Genomic DNA, 21,260 nt, shown 5'->3' with positions numbered 1-21,260 from the left:
AAATAAAAATCTTGGTTCATTCTTCATTGACCTCTTTGTACCTTTCCAGTCTTCTTAAGCCTTCTTTCCCCCGCCCCCACTGATTAATCTGTCATCTAGTGACATTGACTTCCTTGCTATTTCTTGAACAAGACATTATCTCCCTACTCTGGGGAATTTTCACTGGCTGTCCTCCATGCCTGGAATGCTCTCTCTCCTCTTCTTTGTCTCTTAGCTTCCCTTGTTTATTTCACATCTCAGCTAGAATCCCATCTTCTACAAGAAGTCTTTATTTTTGTTGTTTTTCATTAATTTCAGTTGTTTTTAACTCTTTGGGATTGCAATTGGTATTTTCTTGGCAAAGATACTGGAATGATTTGCCATTTCCTTCTCTAGCCCAGATGAGGAAACTTCTTATAGATAAGGAAACAGAGGTGAAAAGGGTTACGGGACTTACCCAGGGTCACACAGCTAGTGCACAAGTCCTTATTTGAACTCAGGACTTTTAAACTCCAGACCTAGCATTCATCCACCATACCATCTTGCTGCCTTTCTTGGTCCCTGTTAATGATAATGCTTTTCCTCGGACTACCTCAAATTGATTTTGCTTATCAAATCTTGTTTGTATACAATCTTAGAGAGCCAAGCCTTCCATCTCTCAAGGTTCAAGGTCCTCTGTCTAGGTGTGGCAGTCAGACAAATAAGTGGTGAGAGACATGCTCTCTTGTATGCTCAATTCTGTGTTTAGGCATCACACAGTGTTTTGCCATGCACGGGGTTTGTGTTTATTTTATGGGTTCAGTGAGTACATACTTTTCTGGCACAGAATCATTTCTCAATATACATGTTTCCATAGAACCTGACAACATACATGAAGCTTAGGGAGATAGTCAACAAAACATTGTTGCTAAGTGCAAAGTCAGAGGGTAGGACCAACATGACACAGATTTGCCAGAAGTTTTCATGCTTAGAAAAAAGGGTCCTATCTAAATGGGTATATAAGAATCCTTAGGTTTAATTTTTAAGTGGGATCTCCTGGTAATATTCTGGGGGGACAGAGTGAGACATCTGTATTAACCCTGCAAGCATGTTGCTCTCATCTATTTTTCCTGGGGCTAAGTAAGAATAATAATCATAGCAATTCCAATAATAAGGGGATGTCAATAAGGAAAATCATTTAGGGGGGTTTCAGTGGATGTTTCCATCCTTCCTGGGGGATGCTTTGCAGGCCCCTGTTTCCATGTGTGACTGTGTCAAACAGCGTGGTCTTTGATATCTCTTGGCATATAGTTGTTTGCATGTTATGTTGTGAGTTTTTTGAGGATAGCTAGTGTTTTTTGCCTTTCTTTGTACCCTAGTACTTAGGATAGTGGTTGGCACATAGAAGATACTTAATGCATATTTGTTGGCTTGACGTAGTTTCCTTTTTGAAAATTGTCTTCATATGTTCTTTGACCATTTAGCCACTATGGTAGGAATTAGTAATAAGATTTTTTTTAAAAATGGATGCCTTATTTGGAACTATTCCTAAAGGGCTTTAAAAGACTGTCTACCCTTTAATCCAGCCATACCACTGCTGGGTTTATACCTCAAAGAGGTAATAAGGAAAAAGACTTGTACAAGAACATTCATAGCTGCTCTCTTTGTGGTGGCAAAAAATTGGAAAATATGGGGATGCCCTTTGATTGGGGAATTGTGGTATATGTTGGTGATGGAATACTATTGTGCTCAAAGGAATAATACAGTGGAGGAATTCCATGTGAACTAGAATGACCTTCAGGAATTGATGCAAAGTGAAAGGAGCAGAACCAGGAGAACAGTGTACACAGAGACTGAGACACTGTGGTACAATCAAATGTAAAGGAATTCTCTATTAGCAGCAATGCAATGACCCAGAACAATTCTGAGGGATCTATGAGAAAGAACACTATTCATATCCAGAGAAAGAAATGTGGGAGTAGAAACAGAAGAAAAACAACTGCTTGATCACATGGTTCGTTGGGGATATGATTGGGGATGTAGACTCTAACTGATCACTCTATTGCAAATATTAATAATATGGAAATAGGTCTTGATCAATGACACATGTAAAACCCAGTGAAACTCCTCGTTGGCTGTGGGAGGGAGGTTGGAGGGAGGAGAAGGAAAGAATATGAATCATCTAACCTTGGAAAATTATTCTAAATTAATTAATTAAATAAACTTAATTTTAAAAAAATGAATGCCTTTGGTTTTTATATCATATTCATTTCATAGTATGTCCTTTTGACTTTAGATGCTTAGTATGTGACTCTGGACAAGTTGCTTAACCTCTATTTGCCTCAGTTTTTTCAACTGTAAAATGTGGATCTTAATATCTATTTTGAAAGACATGTTATGATCAAATGGAGAATATTTGGAAGACATTTAGCATATTGCCTAGCATACAATAAGCACTCTATAAATGTTTATTCCCTTCCCTTCCCTTTCTTTCCTCCCCTAATATAGGTGAATTACCTTTTGTAATAAAGATTAAAAAAAAAGAAGAAAATCAGTTCAGCAAGATTTACCAAAGCAGTTACTAGAATATATTCCACAGTCTCAGGCTCCATCTCTGCATTGAAGGGAATGTGATACATTTTTTTAAAACTTTTTTTTTCCTGGAGAAATGTTGGGTCATTATAATTATACACGGTTCAATTTTTGTTAGTATCTTTCTTTCCATTGTTTACATTGTTGTAGCCACTGTGGATATTAAAATTCTGCTTTTGCTTTCTTCATTCTCCATCAGTATCATATAAGTCTTCTCATCTTTTTCTTAATTCTTTATATTTGTCTTTTCTTATAGTTAAACAATTTTCCAATACATTTATATATCACAACTTATTCAACCATTCCACAATCAATTCCTCCGAACAATGAGTATCCACTTCTTTCCTTAATCACAAATTAATATTTTGATATATTTGGGACCTTTTTCTCTTTGCCTCCTTGAGGAATATGCTTAGTAGCTATCAGAGTCAAAGGCAATAGATATTTAATTCACTTTTTAATAATCATCATTCCAAATTGCTTTCCAAAACGGATATACTCATTTCACCAATATTAGATTAGCATACTTATATTAATCTAAATTAAAGGTAAGAGATAACAATAGTATATAAGGAGCTGACTCCAAAGTCAGGATGACCAAATTCAAATCATGCCTTTGACATAGAATGGTTTTGGGAGATGAGGCAAATCATTTAACCTTTCAGAAACCCAAGAAATCCTCTAAAGCCATAAGTTGCAGAGCAGAAACCAATGGTTAATTGGTGATATGAAGCTGAAGAGAGATGGGTTAGAAATAAAAAGCATATTAGAGTTATCAGCATAGAAATTATAATTAATCAGACTCGTTGAGATTTTCTCTTCTCTTGCTGGTAGTAATCACTTTAGTCATGGATTTTAGTTGATAATTTCTTTCATCTTTTTGAACTTAGAAGTAAATTCATCTGTTTTCATTTTTTTCTAGATATATAATTTAAGGGTCCAATTGTGATAAAAAAGACTTATGCCTTTATATCCATCTTTGACTTTTCCTTTGCTGTTTTAGAAAATTATGATTTTTACTCTAATTAGTGCTTCAAGTATGCTTTTTAAAAATACTTGGAGTTTTTATTTTTATTATTTCTTTTTCTATAATTTAATATAATTTATTTTTATAATTTTATAATTTTATGATTATGGATTTCTTCTTGCTAATAGCCCAAGTATGCTTCCTATTTTTATAATGTTGCCTAATCTAGTTTGTGTTGTTAATCTTCATATTTAGGTTCTTGAATACAAAGACTAGTTTTTCCCTCCTTCAGTGTCTGTTAGATTTTAATTTATGTTCTTTTTGCTTTGTCTTCTAAGTTTGTTACTTTATTCATTAAATCATTTAGTTACTTTTTCAGTTCTATGGCTTCCTGAGATTGTTTTTTCAATTTTATTATTAGAAACTTCGCTTGATTTAATTGATGCAGGGGTGAGGATTATTTTGTTTATTATTTTTACATTTCCATAAATATTTTGAAACTGCATACAGTCAATCATCAATTTTCATGGAGGTAACATTTCTAGAAAATTGCTGTAAAAGAAAACTGTAAATGCTGTATCTTGAACCTATAGAAAATAGGAGTTTAAGTTCTTGTGACCACCAAAAACGATAATCTTTCAATAGAAATTGCTGAAAATATGCTTTTCTGCACAAAATTCCTTATAACAAAACACTAATTCTAATAATGTGTACTTTTCCTAACACAGTAACCATGAAACAACCCACAAAATGCAGTAGATAAAATAAAATTGGTAACATGCAAAACATTTTTTCTTGTTAATAATTCCCTAAGAGCACAATAAGAAAGCACTGATTTTAGTTTCATTTTTAATAACACATGAAATCTGGAGTGCCATAAATGTTGGACGCAAATAAAATTATTAAAACTAAAACATTTTTCAAGTGAATTTTACCTTCTGTCTTATGGTAGTATAAGGGTGTCATACTGTATGCTATACTGCTGAAAACTTCTCTACCTCTGCTTTGTCTTCTGTCTTACTGTCTGAAAACCAAGGAAGAGGTTGTTGGGACTTTAGTTGCTGCTGTTGGAAGATGCTGAGACAGGTGATGTCTTGACATCATCTCTGACACTGTTTTTCACAGTTGGTGGATTATATTATATTAGAGATTGTGAAATATGCACTAGCTTGACATAATTCATCAATGACATCAGCTTCATGTGCCTTAAGAATCTTGGAATACAGGAGCCTAACAAAGGTGAGTTGACATTTAACCCTGAGGCTATCAATGATGGGAACAGAAGCCTTGGTGTCTCTAGCTAGCTAGTAGTTGATTATGCCAAACCACCTTGTAGAATACGTATAGCTCTACAAACTTTCAAGCATTATACCTCTTATTTTTTTCTCTATTGTGCATAGTCTTGAACGTTCATGATTGCTAATGCCAAAGTGAAAATGAGGTTACTAATAAAAGCATGAGAATGTTTGAAATTTAGAAAGTTAAACTCATTATTGTTGAAGACTGATTGTATATAATTTTGTAGTTTCCCTAGTTGCTACTTTTTGTGATTTTAAAATTATTTTAGTTGCCCGCCTTCATTCTTCAGCATGTTATCCAATTTAATTTTTGTTGGCATATATTCTCTCTTGTCTTTTTATATATATCAACTTGGGTTTTTGGAGAGAATTTTGTTCTTTAGGTCTTTCATGTTACAGATTTTTATTGAGATGTAGATTTTCTTTTATTAAACAGTCATATTTCTCTTCTAAGGTGGGAATAGCAAAAGTGTCTTTGGTGTGTGATGGGATAGGGTGGCAGATAGGAGGCCCCTCTCAAAAACAGAGGAAGAATTAATTGATATCTATTGGTGGAAGTAGGGGATAAATCAGGTATTCCTTTCAGCAATTTTCCAGGATGAAGGAAGGAGGTAGGGGCTGCGCTTTCAACAAGGAGGATCTCAGCCTCATTGCAGCTTTCTTGAGTATAGGGCTGGTCCATGGGGTTAGCTAGGTCTTATCCCCTTCCTCTAGCTCAGGACTCAACTGAAGAGAAATGCTGATCTTTGCTTTAAGCTAAGGGGAACGAAGAAGCTAAGCAGTTCAGGAGGCAGTTCAGGCAGCAGCTGACTTGGGGAGGCAGAGTTGAGGAGTTGGAGTCTTCAAGGCTGTCCAGGTTTACAACTTGGTCATAAACAGGCTTCGGGAACGATGACAGAAACCACCCCTTCCTCTGCTCTGGAAGAGCTGCAGAGAATTCCTGGGATTTCATGGAGCTTCAGCATTCTTCTTAGAGTGGGGTTGGTCATTTCGCACAAAACTTCCCCATGTCATTCAGACTTTTCAGTCTTACTCCATCACAATCTTTCTTTCAGGCTGGCTTGGACAACCAATACCAGCCTGAGGCTACTCCCTAATGATCTTAAATAGGCAGGAAAAGGCTCAGGGAATAAAATGTTCATGATTGACATGATTTTAGCTTCTTGGTAGCCATTATTACAAGGATGTATTTGAATACTTACATGTGAAAAATATATTAAACTTGTTTTGCTTGGCCTCAGAAAGTGGAACAAAGTTTAATGGGTGGAAATTGCACAGGAATCGATTTTGATTAAATGTGAACAAAATACTCCCTAAAGCTACTCCAAACTGCCTTGGAAAGCTCAGTGGAAGTCTTCATGGGGAGTCTGAATAATACTTGTGTAGGATAATGTACAGGTGATTCCTGCTCAGGTGCAATTTGGACAAGATGAGCTCTAAGGTTCCTTCCTACTCTGAAATTCTGGATTCTCTATTTTCATGGGTAATTTCTTCAGCAGAAGACTTTGAATGAAGCTCACATGGTAAATAAGTTTTAGGTAGGTGGAAGTAGGTGATGGAAGTTGTATGGGACATTTTAATATTTTGATCCCAGACTGTTATGGCAGGCTGCTGTAAAAATCAGCAGTTAAACAGAATTGTTGATATTTGAAGCTGTTGTACAGGTTTTGATTATTTCTTTCTGCATTCCATCCCTAGTCATCAGTTCTGCTTCTGGTTTTTATTGTCTGAACAAATATTTCTCCTGGTTCAGCTTGGCATGGCTTTGCCTGCTATCAGATAATTAATGGTGGAAATGATGGGAAGAGGAAAGCACTCACTCTTTTCCAGCCTCATTTCATATAACTTATCTCCAGGAACTTTGTTCTGGTTAAATTGACCTATTTATACCTCTAAATAACATTATGTCTTCATGCCTTCTTAATTAGCTTTTACCAATTAAAGATGTCTTAGGATGTTCAAGGGAGTGGTTGAATAATTAATTCCTAAAAATCTATTTGTTAAGCTGCTTGCCACAGTTTGGATCATCTGTGGTAATGAGAGAGCCATAGAGATCTTATAGCACTTTATTGCTTATGATGTTGGCCTACCCAATAACCCTGATATAATCAATAAACTTCTGTTCTTAAAAATAAGTTTCCTCATATCAAGAATATGGAAATACTTGGCCAAAGACACATGTAAAACCCAGTGGAATTGTGTTTTGGATATGGGAGGAAAAGAACATGGGGGGAAGGAGAGAAAAAACATGATTTTTGTAGTCCTGGAAAATGCTCTAAATTAATCAATTAAATAAAATTTAAAAAATAAAGTATTAGCTACTAAAAAGAGAAAAAAAAGTTTCCCTAAGTAATTTTAATCATAACAGTGATTGAGAGAATTGAACAAATTTTGACACATGAATTGAGGCAGAATGTAAAGTAAAAGCAAGATGACTAAAAGAATGTAAGTGAGAACAATACTAAAAGAAATAGGAACTCATGAATTTTATTGATTAGTGTTGATCCAGTAGATTGGGAGAAAAAACATTTTTTTCTCTCATTTTCTTAAATTTGTTTTGCATGCCTGTTTTTGAAGACATCATATTTATACTGTCATAGCACTAGGATTTGGATGGAGGAATAAATCCAAACTCTGACAAAACTTTGAGCAGCTTATTACTTTTTGAATCAATTTATGTTCTGTAGTTTGATATATTTTCCTTTCTTTTCTTTTTCAAATTCTGAACCTACCAAACACCAGGTAAAAAGGGCATTTCCTTAAACAAAGAAGAGGAGATGATGAGCATCATTCATGAAGATGCAAGTCTTTATTTTGAACAACTTGTTTTACCTTTTGTATATTTTTCAAAGCAGTAGTATTCATCTGTGTTTCTGTCTGATTTCTTTATATTCATTTTAAAAGTATTGGATGATTTAGGGTTTGGTCTAATAAAATTACTTTTTTACAAAAATAAATAATATGGAAACAGTTTTTGAGCGATAATACCTGTATAACACAATGGAATTACTTGTCAGCTCTGGGAGAGGGTGGATAAGAGGGGAGGGAGACAACATGAATCATGTAACCTTGGACAACTTATGTGTAAATTTGTCACTGGAATAAAATAAAGAAAAATATGCTTTTTAGAAATAAAAAAGTGAAAATGAAAATTTGTACAATGTACATGTAATTCAAAAAAAGTTTTAAAAATTATTAAAAAAACTAAAAATTATTTCAGGCTAGGGTATTGTCTTCTTGACATTTGATTAAGTATTAACAAGGTTTACTTCATTTGGATAAGTTCAAAGGAATAAAATTCAGCACTAAGAAATTTTTAAAAAGAATTGGTATAGAATATTTTCATCTTATTGTAGAGAGGCCAGGGAAATCATAGGTCAGAATGGAGTGTACTTTATCACATAAGGTCACTTTGTTGTTTGGGGGTTTGAGATATATATATGTATATATATATATATATACATATATATATATGCACATACATACATATACATATACATATACACACATATTTTTTTTTCATCACGAGGGAGGATCAAATGGAGAAGAATACTGGGAAGTTAATGTAGACAGCAACACAATTTTATATGTATATAAATATTTTATTTTTTTCCCACTCACATGCAAAAGCAATTTTAAACATCTGTTTTCCAAATTTTTGAGTTCCAAATTCTCTCTCCCTTCTTTCCCCCCATCTTTGAGATGGTTAGTAACTAAATCTAGGCTATACAGGTATGATCATGCAGAACATATTTCGATAGTCAATAAAATTTAAAAAAGAAATGCTGAATAATAACATCAAAATAAATAAAAGATTATTATAGATAACTTCCACAAAGTTCTATCCTAATACCTCACTGTAGAATGGAGGTGAATTTTCAATGGCTATGCTACTGGAGTGAAAGCTGTGAGAGAAAAGTCTTGAGTATGGCCCTAGAAATAAACGATTTTTTTTGTCTAAGAACTAGTTAAGTACAGAAAAGCTCCATGGCTCCTGAGTGATGACTTCTTTGGTGGTGACAAATTGTGATTTTTAGTCTGTCCAAGATTGACTTAGCTGTGAGTGTTCTAAGTATGACATTTTTGTCTAAAAACCAAACATTTGACACGCTACCTGAAAAATTCAACTCTATCAATACTGATGTTCTTATTCTAAATGAAACCAAAAGGCAAAAGGAAGTTGCAACTAAACAGAAAGGATAGCTTACTGGTTCTCTGTGGAGAGTTAAATGAAGATATTGATGGATTTAGTCAAGTATTCAAGGGCAATAAAAAATATAATTTCCTGGCATGTTTGATCTTATATTGTCGTGCTTATAATTATTTGTAAACTGAAGGGTCTATCCATTAACTGGGTAACGTCTGAATAAAGTATGGCATTTGACTATATTGGAGTACTGTTGGATTGTCAGAAATGATGAAATGAATGACTTCATTGATTTGGAAAGACGTATAAACTGATGCTGAGGGAAATGAGCAAATCTAGGAAAATAATTTATATGACAATAACAACATTGTACAAATAACTTTGAAAGCCATAAAAACTCTGATTAAGGTAGTAATCAACCATGATTACAAACTAGCAATTATGTAGAACCTCCCAACAGAGAGGTGATGGACTCAAGATGCAGAATGGAATACATTTTTGGACATGGACCATAAGAGAATATATTTTTCTTGATTATGTTTATTAATTATGAGGATTTTAATTTTCTTTTTCTTATTTTCAGTGCTGGGGAGTTGGGAGTAGGAGAAAATAAATGTTAATTTTAAAAAGTAAATTTAAAAAAAGAACAAAGAAATCACTTAAACTTAGAATAGCACACAGCATTCACTAACTTAATTTACTTCTATAGTCTCAATTAGTTTAAAGGCTAATATTTTAAATTTCTTCAGAGAATAACACTGTTGTGCAATGTTACTAATTAAGCATTTCACATTTCACTTTGGCTCTGGGTAGTCTTCAAATAGCTAAACTTGATCTTTTTCAGGTAAACTTTAGGGCTAGTAAGAAAGGGATTTTACTGGTCCAGGATGATTACAGATCTCATCAAGAAGTTGTAAAGTAGTAAATAATCAATACATCATTCAACCAGCTAGAAGACTACCTTCCTGATGATATTAGCAAGATTTCCTGGAAACTGAGAGAATTTAATACATTTTATTAATAATATTTATTATTTATAAATATATAAAATGATGATGCATATTAATAATGATGATTTTCAAACTTTCTAACTGTAGAAAAAAGAGGAAAAGACTCTTGCTGTAGTTAGAAAAACTGTTGAGCTAATCTCTTTTATCTCCTAGCTCTTAGGGGACTTTGAGCAGAGACCTTTCAACTTTCTCAATACACTAAGAGAAATTAGAAATACAAGTAGGGGCTTCAAAAAAGGTAATACACTAAAGTGTCCCTAGTTGGAAAGAAGAGATGGTCAGGAAAAATCATTCCCACTTATGACTTGCAGAGAGGTGAGGGGGTTGGGAAATGATCCTTCCTCAAACTGTCCTCCATAACATCTATTAGTTAACAAATGCAAAGTTGAGCATAGGGAGAATAGTGAATAATATGTTTAGGAGTAAGAAATTAGAGAAATAAAATTATTATGGATTGTGCAGAAGCATCACTATATATATCAAATAATTTCTCCAGGAAGAGAGTTGGGAGGCCTTAGCAATTGCAAGCACTGTGCAGTATTATAAAAAATGAAATGGAGTTCATTTTAACAAACAGAAAAATGACAAGTTTATGAAACAGGAGTTGTTTCCAATCAGTTTTCTGTGTATGGTTAATTTGAACTTGTTAGAGCAAAGATCAAATTAGTTTCAAATTAGAATAATAAAAATAAAATGGAGATATAGAAATTAATGGAGACAACTCTAATCTAACCTCTGTGAACAAGATGTCTATGCTGCCAAGTGGGACAGTTTTCAAACAACAGACATTTATATGGATTGTTATCTTTTTCTAGAACATTTTTGCATATTGCATACGTTTTAGACCAAAGTGAAATGGTCTCCAGCTCAGCCAGCAAACAGAAACATTCTCTTTTCCAAAAGAAAGCTTTAGTAACCAAGTGCAACATTGTTTAGGGTGTAGACTCATTTGTGAGATTTTAAAGAGGATAGTGGAAAATTATGAACAGCTTTTCCCCATAAAGCATTGAAAGGCAGGAGAGAAAAATTAGTTTAAATAAAGTTTGATGACAGGACACCTTTAAACTAAGCAACCAGAGAGGTAATGAAGAGGGTGACTGCTGAGATATATTCTGATTATCAAGTGTATGAATTCTGCTTAGAATAGGTGAAATGACAAACTTTGAGGTTTACAAAGCACTTTACATACATTGTTTTTGTCATCCTCATAGGAAGTAAGGAAGGTTGAGAGATTAAGTTACTTGTGCATGGTTATTGTTTAGTCCTTTCAGCCTTTCCTTGACCCCATTTGGGGTTTTCTTGGCCAAGATAGTGGAGTGGTTTGTCATTTTCTTCTCCAGTTCATTTTACAGATGAAGAAACTGAGGCAAACAGGGTAAAATGACTTACCCAGGGTCACACAGCTAGTAAATGTCTGAGGCAAGATTTGAACTCAAGAATGTGAATTCTACTTGTTCCAGGTCCAGTGTTCTATTCACTTTGCCACCTAGCTGCCCTTTGTGCAAGATTAGAAAGCTATTAGTGGTTGTAGGTAGGTTTGCATTATGGTTCTCTTTTAATTCTATATAATGTACTCATTCCCTGATACTAAATACCATCTTTTGTTTGCTTTAGAAAAACAAACGGTATAATTAGAAAATTTCCATTACCTTCTTTTTTTGTTGTTGTTTTTTCCCCCATTACCTTCTAATAAAATAATTTTACAAGGAATGGTAGATGTAAAATTAAACCATTTTAACAAATGCAAATGTAGTGAACTTTCTTTCAAATAGAGATTAAGCTAAAGAATCTCTATTTATGTAAGAAATTTAAAAAAAGTAAATCCAAGAGTAGAAATGTTCAGGAAGATAATTTATTAAAAATTACTGGACACAATGGGGAAATATGAGAAAGATCCTAAACTTCATAGTTTTAATTGTTTTTAATATGAAAAAATTTGGAAAAAAAGGGAAAATTATTTCATTGTGATTTAGTTTTAATTAAAATTTAACTTATTGCAGAAAACTTAATTTCTTGCAGAGGACAAAGAAATTGAGAAGTTATATAAGAAACTGGGTAAGATCCTATGAATTCAATCCACATAATGTAGTATTTTAATACTCAGTGGCTTCAATTCAAAGGATATTGGAGAGGGCAGTAAAAAATATATTGTTAAATATGGCTCAGTGTGGAAAAGAAACCATATAGAAGTCTCACATCTTAGTAAATGAAGTGTTTATCCAATGTCTGTTCAATCTGGTGTAATTGATGGGCCACACATACCTAAATCTTGAGGTTTTCTTTTAGGCTCTTAAATTTCCAGAATAGGAAAAATTTTAGATGTCATAATTTAAATTTCTAACAACTATTCTCTCCATTTATTTTCCCCTTTTGATTTCCTCTCAGAGGTCTAACTGCTCCACCCCACTAACACCCTTTTACCTCATGAACCCCCTCTCTCCTAACTACCTCCTCACTTTCAATTCTCTTTAGACTTGAAGACACCTAGATGCCCGTTTCCTTATTTTTAAAATAGGTTGTACTAGTGGATCTCTTAAGGTTTTGACTCTTTTACTATACACTCACTCTTTGAGTGAATTTTGTTACATGAAGCTTAAATTCATATGAAACATATTCAAATACCCAAGAAAATATTAACTTGAATTTATCATATTTTCCACATTAATTACGCTTTGCTGAATAGGACCACTTCCTATCAAAACCCAAAGCAAACTATTCTACACAAGTACAATCCTTGGGGATTGGCTGGGGCCCCCAGAGGTTAAATGACTTGCCCAGGGGTGCATGGGTAATAGGAGTCAGGGCCTGGCATTTGAGCTCTCTCTCTCCAATACCCCTGTCTCTCTAGAATTGGAATTGCTCTGTTAACTGTATGCATGCATAAGTGCCCAATGCGGCTACATGCCTGGGTTTTGTTACCAAGGCCTTCCTTAGCTTGCTCGCAAGCTGGAGCCTCTACAAACAGCCAGTGAGAAGGCTCTAGAAGGAAACTGCTGGCTCTCTCCCTCTCCCCTCCCCCCGCCCCAAGGGTAGACGAGGTTGGGGGGTGGAGGGGAGAGAGAGCACAGAACCGAGCTTGGTTGAGCAGACTTGGCGTCGAGAGTGTGGGATTCGAATGAGCGGACGGGCGGGCGGGGCAGTGGCGGCAAGTTGAAGCTCGCCTGAGCGCTGATTGGCTGCCGGCGCCCGTCGCCCGGTGCGATTTGTTGTTTGGACAGGGCACGTGACGCCGCCAGGGCGCCGGCACGTGCGGCGGTTTAAGCGCCGGCCGCGTTTGGGCGGGACCGCTCTGTGAGGCGGTGGCTGCCTGTGGTCGCGGGAGGTGAGGAGGCAGCCCAGGAAATGGGACCTGGGGCCCCCAGACCGTCCGGCCGGGGCGGACACCGAGCCTCGCCGCTGCCTCTCAACCCCTTTCATGGTCGGATGGCAGCAGTGAAGGGAAGGGAAAATGGGAAGGCCGGGGTGGGGACCCCGCATTGCCTGGCCTCGAGTAGGTGCCCGCGGGGGGGAGGGGGCAGCGGGCCCAGGCCTTGCCGCCTGGGGGACCTGGGTGTGCCCCGGGGCGGCTTTAGTGCTCACTCTCTGGGGCTGAGGGCAGGCGGGATGGGTTCCTTTGTACCCCCATCGGGTTCCCCCCTTCCCTGCCCACCTCTTCCTTTAACCTTGGAGCCCTGCCCCCAAGCTGTCCTTGGGAAGGAAACTGGGAGTCTTCCTACTAGGGAGTCTCAGAGTTTCCTCCCCTTTCATCCTACCCCTTTCCCTTCCCTTTAGTTTTGTTCCGGAGTCTTACAGGGATTGCAGTTATTTTCCTTGGAAAGGGTGAACCTGTGTAGTCTGTGGGTGATGGGGTTGTGTGTGGGTAAATTTGACTATTAGATGAACTAAGCACCTCTTGTAGGGATTATTGCACTATTGATGCATAAAACCAGACAATAAGCCATTTATACAGCCCTTCGAGGTGTTCAAAATGAGATGAATAATTTTTAAAGCCTATACGTGAAATTGGAATTTTATAATCATTTTGCTTATGGTTCTGTGGTCAGATATGCAGTTGTGTTTTTATTTGAATAGAACTTGTGGCCAACATGGGAGATGAAGATTGGGACACAGAAATCCTCAAACCTCACATACCGTCTTTTGTCCCTGTGTTTGACAAGGTGATATGCTTAAAGTTATATTATGTCTGTTAAAATAATGCACGTGGACGTTTTAAATGTTGGAGTTTTAGTTGGCCTTAAGACATGTTTTGGAGTGGTAATTGGACAGCTTTGTATGGAATGGGATAATAAGAACTTTTAAGAAAACTAAGGCATCCAAAAGGTGTATTCCCAGATTTTGTAACAAGGAATTTAATACACTATACAGGTTTTGAAACAGGAAGTAGTCAGATTAAGACTAGTTTATGATCATTTGGCATAGGAACAACTGAAAATGGCTATTTCTGTAATGGAAATTTCCTCCTTTGACTTTCACAAAGTCATTGACTTTGACTTGAGCAAAGTTTGTGTCTGAAACAAAAATTGAGAGAAGTTAGTCAATTAAAAAGAAATTTGTGTACAGTCTTCATTAAATATTGGCCCTTGGTTCCCCTAAAGAGGTTGTCATGAATTAAAAAATTCAGTTATGTAATATTTTGATTTCTGTTTTGTATAAGAGAATGGGTTTGCTTAGAAGAAAGTCTGACTTTTCAAGTTGTAAGAAGAAAGCTTTCCTCTCAGTAAAGTGAATATACTTAGCAATGAAAAAGGAAGAACAATGTAGATTTGATAATGTAATTCTATGGAAGGAACCAGGACTGCTTATTAGCCTTGTCACTGAGCAAGTCATTATTTTTGTGGACCTCAGTTTCTTTATTTGTAAAATGAGAGTTGGAGAACAAGATCTCTTAAGTTTCAGCTCTCTGAACAGAACTTTTGAGTGAACTTGTTACATGAAGTTTAAATTCATATGAAACATACTCGTAATTCCAAGAAAATATTGACTTGAATTTATCATATTTCATGCGCTAGAGCTTTTGTGCCCTAAAAAGCACATTGTTTGTACTTGAAATCATAGAATCATGAACTTTTAAAGATGAAGGATCTTAGAAGACATCTAGTCCAATCCATACCCAAATCTCATTTTATAAGTGAGAATACAGAGATCCAAAAAGCTTAAATGATTTATTTAAGGTCACACATTGAGTTAATGTTAGAACTAGAACTTAGGTGTTAGGTTAATTGAGTACTTCTCTTATACCATGCTATAAATGATCACAAAATCTGTTGTTTACTTTTCTCTTCTCAGTTATAGGGCAACTTCATATATTTAAAATATTTTGCTACTGATTTGGAAGCAAAAGCAAAGTCTTTCCACTTTTGTTGAACTTAAAGCCTGAGGGAGTTTTTGCAGTGGATTTTTTTTTTAAACAACATTATTATTACCATGGCCAGCTGGTATAGTACTCTGTCTTAAATCCAGTAAGGAACTATATTTAAGAATTAAGATTGTTCTTTGGATGTAGTTTTTGGGGGAGTTCTAGGTCCTGACTATACTTTAAAGTAAATCATTATGTTTAATCTTTTTTTTTTTTTGGTAGGATACCTATTCTTCTGGAGCAAATGGAGATGCTTTTAATAGGGCTTCAGATTCATCAGGTATGTGTTAAGGCAGAAATGTGAATTCCACCTAGGACACCTATATTAGGTAGGATAGTATGAAATATTTTTGAACTCATTCTGAATTTATCCCATTTTGGATCCTGTATCTCTTTAAAATGCTATCTTGGAGCATGTTTGATTTCTGGGTCAAAGCCATAGGTTTCCTGTTGAGGGTAGAGTCCAGAATCTGGACTCTGAGTGTTGAAAGCATTTGGGGCAAGGAGGTTCATGTCTAATCCCCTTAATTTCAAAGAATTTTCGTCAGGAGATGGGGTTCTTGACAAGTTAATTCTTAACCTCTTAGGGTTTCATGTAATTCTTTTAAGACTGTAAATTACAAAAAATAGTTGCTGATCTGTTCTGGCATTAGTGGTTTGCTCACTGTGAGCTCCCTTACATTGATGAAATCACAACTGTTAACCAAAAATAACCCATACGTAAAATAAAAAATGCTATTTCCTTTTGTAAAGAAGATATATTTCTGATTGAATTAACTGGTCATATACAAACTAGCTTACTATTTTTATAGTCATGATTCATTCAATTTCTCTTTTCAATTAGATTTTAAGTCCTTCAGTGGAATAGTGTTTAGGATGGTGAAGGAATTGAAAACTATGCCACATAAATATTAACTGAAGGGTTTGAGGATGCATACTTGGTTTGAGGATGCCATGAGAAAACTTAGTGGAAGTTGAAGATAGTGTTCTTTAAAGTATGTGAAAAGCTCTCCTGTGGATAACGGTTTTTAAAAAATGCTTGACTGCATAGGATAGAAATATGAACCATGGGTAGGGGTTGCAGAATCATTTTTTAAACTTTTTGTTAATATAACTGCTCAAAAGTAGAATGGATTGTCTTCAGAGATGATTTTTTTCCATCACTAGAAATCTTTAAGTAGAGCCTGAGTGACTACTTGTAGAAGAAATTCATGAATAATTCCTTACAAATTGAGTGAATTTTAAGAGATTTGGATTTGAATGATAGCTCTGTTAAATAATGACATAAGCGACCATGGCAAGTTACTCAACCTTCTTTGAGTTGGCCTTTTATCTGTGAGGAAATTGAACTAGTTGACTGCTAATGTTTCTTCTAGCTTTACATTTATGATACCTTTAATTTTCCTTTCCTCTTTTGAAGGTATTCTCATTCAACTCAAACTTTAAAAGCATTTTCTCTGTGTATCTTCTTTTCCTCATCATTCGTAAACTTGTATGATATTTATTTCTTTGTGTATTATGTTTGAATTATATTTATTTCTTTTTTCTTCCAATTTGAGTCAATTTAATTTCAAGGTCAAAGATTGTTTTTTAAAAAAAATTTGTCCCAATAGTAGATACTTAATAAATGATTCTTTCTAATTGTCTTTTTATATTATAAAACCAGCTTTGGCTTCAGCTCTGCTAACTTAGTGTATAATCTTAGGCAAGACACTACTTCTATAGGCATCAGTTTTCGAAAATAAGGAATTTTTCAGGTTTTAGTAAAAAAAGATTATTCCCTAAAATACTAAGCTTATTAACTTACATGATTAACTCATTCTTTAATTACTAACATTTTAATATTATATAAAGAATTATTAGTATAATATTTTATGTAAGTATAAATATCTTCATTTTTTTTGCTTTATTTATTAAACCTGGACTATTAACAATAACTGTTTAATCCAACTCTAGGTCCAAGGTTAATAAAAAACAATTCATTCGGAACCAATTTTTAGTCAAATGCTGCCTTCTTTATAATAATAACTAACTTCTGTAGTGCTTTTCCTACTCCTAGCTACAGCTTGTTTTATGTAATTTCCTCATTTGCACTCAGAAGTGCAAAGCTGCTTTGCCTACTTTCCTGGAAGTGAAGGGAGAAGAGGGTGGGGAAGGAGAAAGTAAAACTTTGAGTGATAGGTCTGAAGGTCCAACCCTTTTTTTGGTAGCTACCTTAAATGTAGTTTAGTTATATGGCAAAGAAAATTGTATCACGAGAAAAAAAATATTTGAGTGCTTTAATAAATGAGTCACAACATTTCTCTAAGGTAGATAGTGCAAATATGACCTTTATTTTATAGATAAAAAATGAGACTAAGCTGTTAATAACATCTGCTCACATTTATATGTTGGTTAAATGATATAACCAAGAATCATACAGTTAAGAAATGGCAGATCTTTTGTTTTCCAAAAAAAGTGTAGTATACTTTCTGAACCATGCTCTGTGGCTCTGGTGTTTACAGATAGCTCAGATATAAAAGATATTTGGCATACCTTGCGGTTAATGCTTAGTACTTTTCCATTTCAACATCTCAAGGGAAAGACTACATTTGTACTTCTAACTACTATCTTTTTTTTTCTCCCAACTTGTCACAAAATCATAAATAAACAATTATGCCAAACTATTGTTCTCTGGCACCTGGGCAAATTTGTATTGTTTTTTTTTTTCTGTCATGAGAATTTTTCTTTACTTTAGCTCTCCTTTGAAACTGGTCTGAATACTAATTTGAATTGACAATTTTATTGTAATCACTCACAGATTGCCAACTCTTTGAGTAAGCTTATTTATCTATCTACACACACACACACACACACACACACACACACACACACACACACACACACACACACACACACACACACACACATATATATTTAAAGGAAAAGATACTTTTCTCTCCTTTGGACATCTAAAATACATTTTAAAACGAAGCTCTATTTAAACAAGTACATTATCCATAATCTGAAATCCAATCTACTCCTGGGCAAATAAATTGTGAGACTATTTCTTCATCAGGAATAATTAGGATAATACTTACATTGCTTCTCTCCCTCTTCAAAAGGTTTTGAAGAAATCAATTATCAAATTTAAAGTGTCCTACATAAATGTTAGTCTTATTTTATGTCTTCTTCCTTCCCCCATTCTATATTGTAATGTCTTATAATATATAAAAGGGCTAGCTGGTTTTAAGAATCTGAAGCCTTTTATATGTTTCTGTGTCTTTTGTCCATCTGTTTAACTTTCATTTATATAAAATGTTTTTACAACTCTTAGATATTAAAAATATTGCAGTAGTCCCATTTTGTATATGAGGAAAGTGAGGCTCCGGTTAAGTGACTTACCTAGCATTTGAACTTAGAGTTCTTCTAACTTCAAGGTTAGTCCTTGTTGCATTAAACCACTTGATAATATTTGCATGTTTTTTTTTAAAACCTTTTCCTTCAGTCCTAGCAACAACTCTAAGACAAAAGGGCAAGGACTAGGCAATGGGGGTTAATTAACTTGCCCAGGGTCATACAGTGTGAGGTCACATTTGAACCCAAGTCCTCCAACTCCAGGTCTGGTACTATCTCCTGTGCCACTTACCTGTTCCTCTCATCCTTATATTTTGTATTATATTGCATAGGTGTATATATATCATAGGTAATGTTTGAAATTAGCCTATTTTTCTAACTAAATTTTACCTGGAGCTACTACAAGGGTAAAAGACCAATAAGACTTTTTATTTTTAGCTCTAAGCAAAAACAGATTAAACCATGTTTATAGACTCTGACTAAGATATAGATAAAAGGAGAAGGATTTAAAATGTTGAGAGGAGAAAAAAAGAAAACTTATAAAAGAAGAGAGAACATTGGAAATGCTTTGGCACCTTTAACTAGTACTCTAAAGTTTGTGTTAAAAGAGAGTGTGGTAGTTTTTGACTTAAGCCCTGGGGAACAGCAATCTCAGCAAAACAGCATTTTCATTATTTGCATATATTGAATCTTTTAAGATCAGATCATTTGTGATAGTTGTACTTTTTGCTTTCATTTTGTTTTGAGGTAGGTGTTTTGTTCTGAAAACATTATATGCTTTAGTTGATAGGTTTCTTATTAAATCTTTCACCTAAAACTGAGGGGAGTAGTGGAGTTATATCTTTAATGGAATCAGAATTCATGGTCATTCTGAGAATTATAATCTGAGTTTTAATAAGGGAAGTCCATCTTCCTAAGGAAGAGAAAACCTTTCTAGCTTATGTTTGTGCCTAGAGTGTTCTTTTGGCCTTGGCAAATTTTGAATCTGTTTGAGATACAACACTAAATTGGATACCATATCAAATTCGATATTAGAACTGCAAGGAATTGAGTTGCAAAGAATATCTTTAAAGATTTCTTATGAGGTCAGCCAGAGCTACACATTTTTCTTTTCATCAGATTAGAGGTATTTGAAGTCTGTTATTAATTAGTTAGTCAATTCATTTGACTATTGAGACATGGAGGATGGCCAATGCAAAGACATGGAGATGGAAGATGGAGTACTGTGTTTGAGGAACAGTATTACTTTTTAATGAATATTTGTAATAGATAGACAACAATCAAACTGTACTTTTAAAATTATAAGTTTGCAAAGCAGTACTGAGTACTTAGTTGCTCCTAGTAGTGTGTAGAAAATTGAATGAATCTGGACCTTGACCTCTAGAAATATATGATCTAAGCTCATATTTCATATAGGTAAAAATACATTGAAGTTATGAAGCTGTGATGTTTAAATTTAACAAATATTTAGTAAGTGCCTTTTATGTCCATCACTTCTCCCCTTTTTCTGCCCCCCAAGAGGAGGAAGGTGTTTCATCATTAGTCTTTTGAAGTTATGATTGGATTTTTGTTTCAGAGTTCTAAGATCTTTCCATCCTTGTTTATTTTTCATTTTCTCTTTGCTTCTTAAATTCTGAATTTTATATGGATTTGAAATGGTTTTTTCCATTTATGTAAAGCAAAAAATTGTATATGTAACTATGAATATGTTGTGTTCCATTTTTTCCTTTCTAAAATATAATTCATCATGTCATTTTTCATAGTTGTCCTGCTTATCTTTTACTTTTTTCTGACCTTCCTTTTGTGCTCTAGTTCTTTGCTCCTTTTTTAGGGGTAAGGAGGCTAGCTTAATCCCTAGTTCCTCTTTTCTTCCTACTTGCCTATCAGAGAAAAATCAACCCTTGTAAGACAAGTTCTACATTCGCCATTTCTAAAAATGTAGGTTTTAAATTGCTTCTTGAGTCCATCATCTCCCTTTTAGAAGGTAGATGTCATAGTTTCATCATTAGGCCTCTGAATCTGAAGTTTATTAAAGTTGTTTCCCTTTACATCATTATTGTGGTATAATGTAAATTGATCTGGTTCTTTCACTCTGCTTCAGTTCATACAGGGTTTTCCATATTTGTTGTATCCTAGGGTGTAGTTAAATTTCATTATGCTCCTGTGTCTTAGTTTGTTAAATTATTCCTTAGTTGGTGGGTTCCTGTTCCTGTTTCATTCTATTCTCCCCCTAACTCATCTTTATTGTGACCTTCCCTGTTTCTCTCAAGGGCATCACCATCCTTCCTTTTGGCCACACAGGTTTGCAGTCTTTTGACTCCTCTGCTTCATCTCACATATCCATTTGTTTGCCAATCCTTGTTAATTCCACCTTCACAAATCTTATATATATCTCCTTTAACACAGCCATCATCCTAGTTGATGTCCTTATAACCACCTCTCAAATTTGAACTATTTCAGAATCCTCCTAATTGGTCTCTCTGCTTCAAGTCTTTCCCTATAACAATATACTTTCCAGTTTCCAAAGTGATCTTTCTAAAGTACAGCTCTGACCGTATCACTTTTTAATAAACTCCATTGGTTTTTTCTTATGTCT

The 21,260-nt window shown here is 34.8% G+C and overlaps 1 protein-coding gene across 3 annotated transcripts in view; it reads left to right on the top strand.

Moving 5' to 3' along the window:
* The first annotated feature begins 13,161 nt into the window (after window positions 1-13,161).
* DDX4 (DEAD-box helicase 4) overlaps window positions 13,162-21,260 on the top strand; it is a 59,301-nt gene continuing 51,202 nt past the window's right edge. Inside the window, exons 1-3 of one of the 3 annotated variants that reach the window (XM_007486327.2) lie at window positions 13,162-13,294; window positions 14,044-14,129; window positions 15,551-15,608. In XM_007486327.2, coding sequence (XP_007486389.1) covers window positions 14,058-14,129; window positions 15,551-15,608 — 130 coding nt within the window. In that variant the 5' untranslated portion in view covers window positions 13,162-13,294; window positions 14,044-14,057. The other 2 variants (XM_007486325.3, XM_007486326.3) reach the window with 2 other exon arrangements.

Source organism: Monodelphis domestica, chromosome 3 (assembly GCF_027887165.1).
Source record: "Monodelphis domestica isolate mMonDom1 chromosome 3, mMonDom1.pri, whole genome shotgun sequence".
Classification (NCBI taxonomy): Eukaryota; Metazoa; Chordata; class Mammalia; order Didelphimorphia; family Didelphidae; genus Monodelphis; species Monodelphis domestica.
The sequence above is the reverse complement of the archived record's forward strand: the minus strand, read 5'-3'. Positions and strand labels throughout refer to the sequence as shown.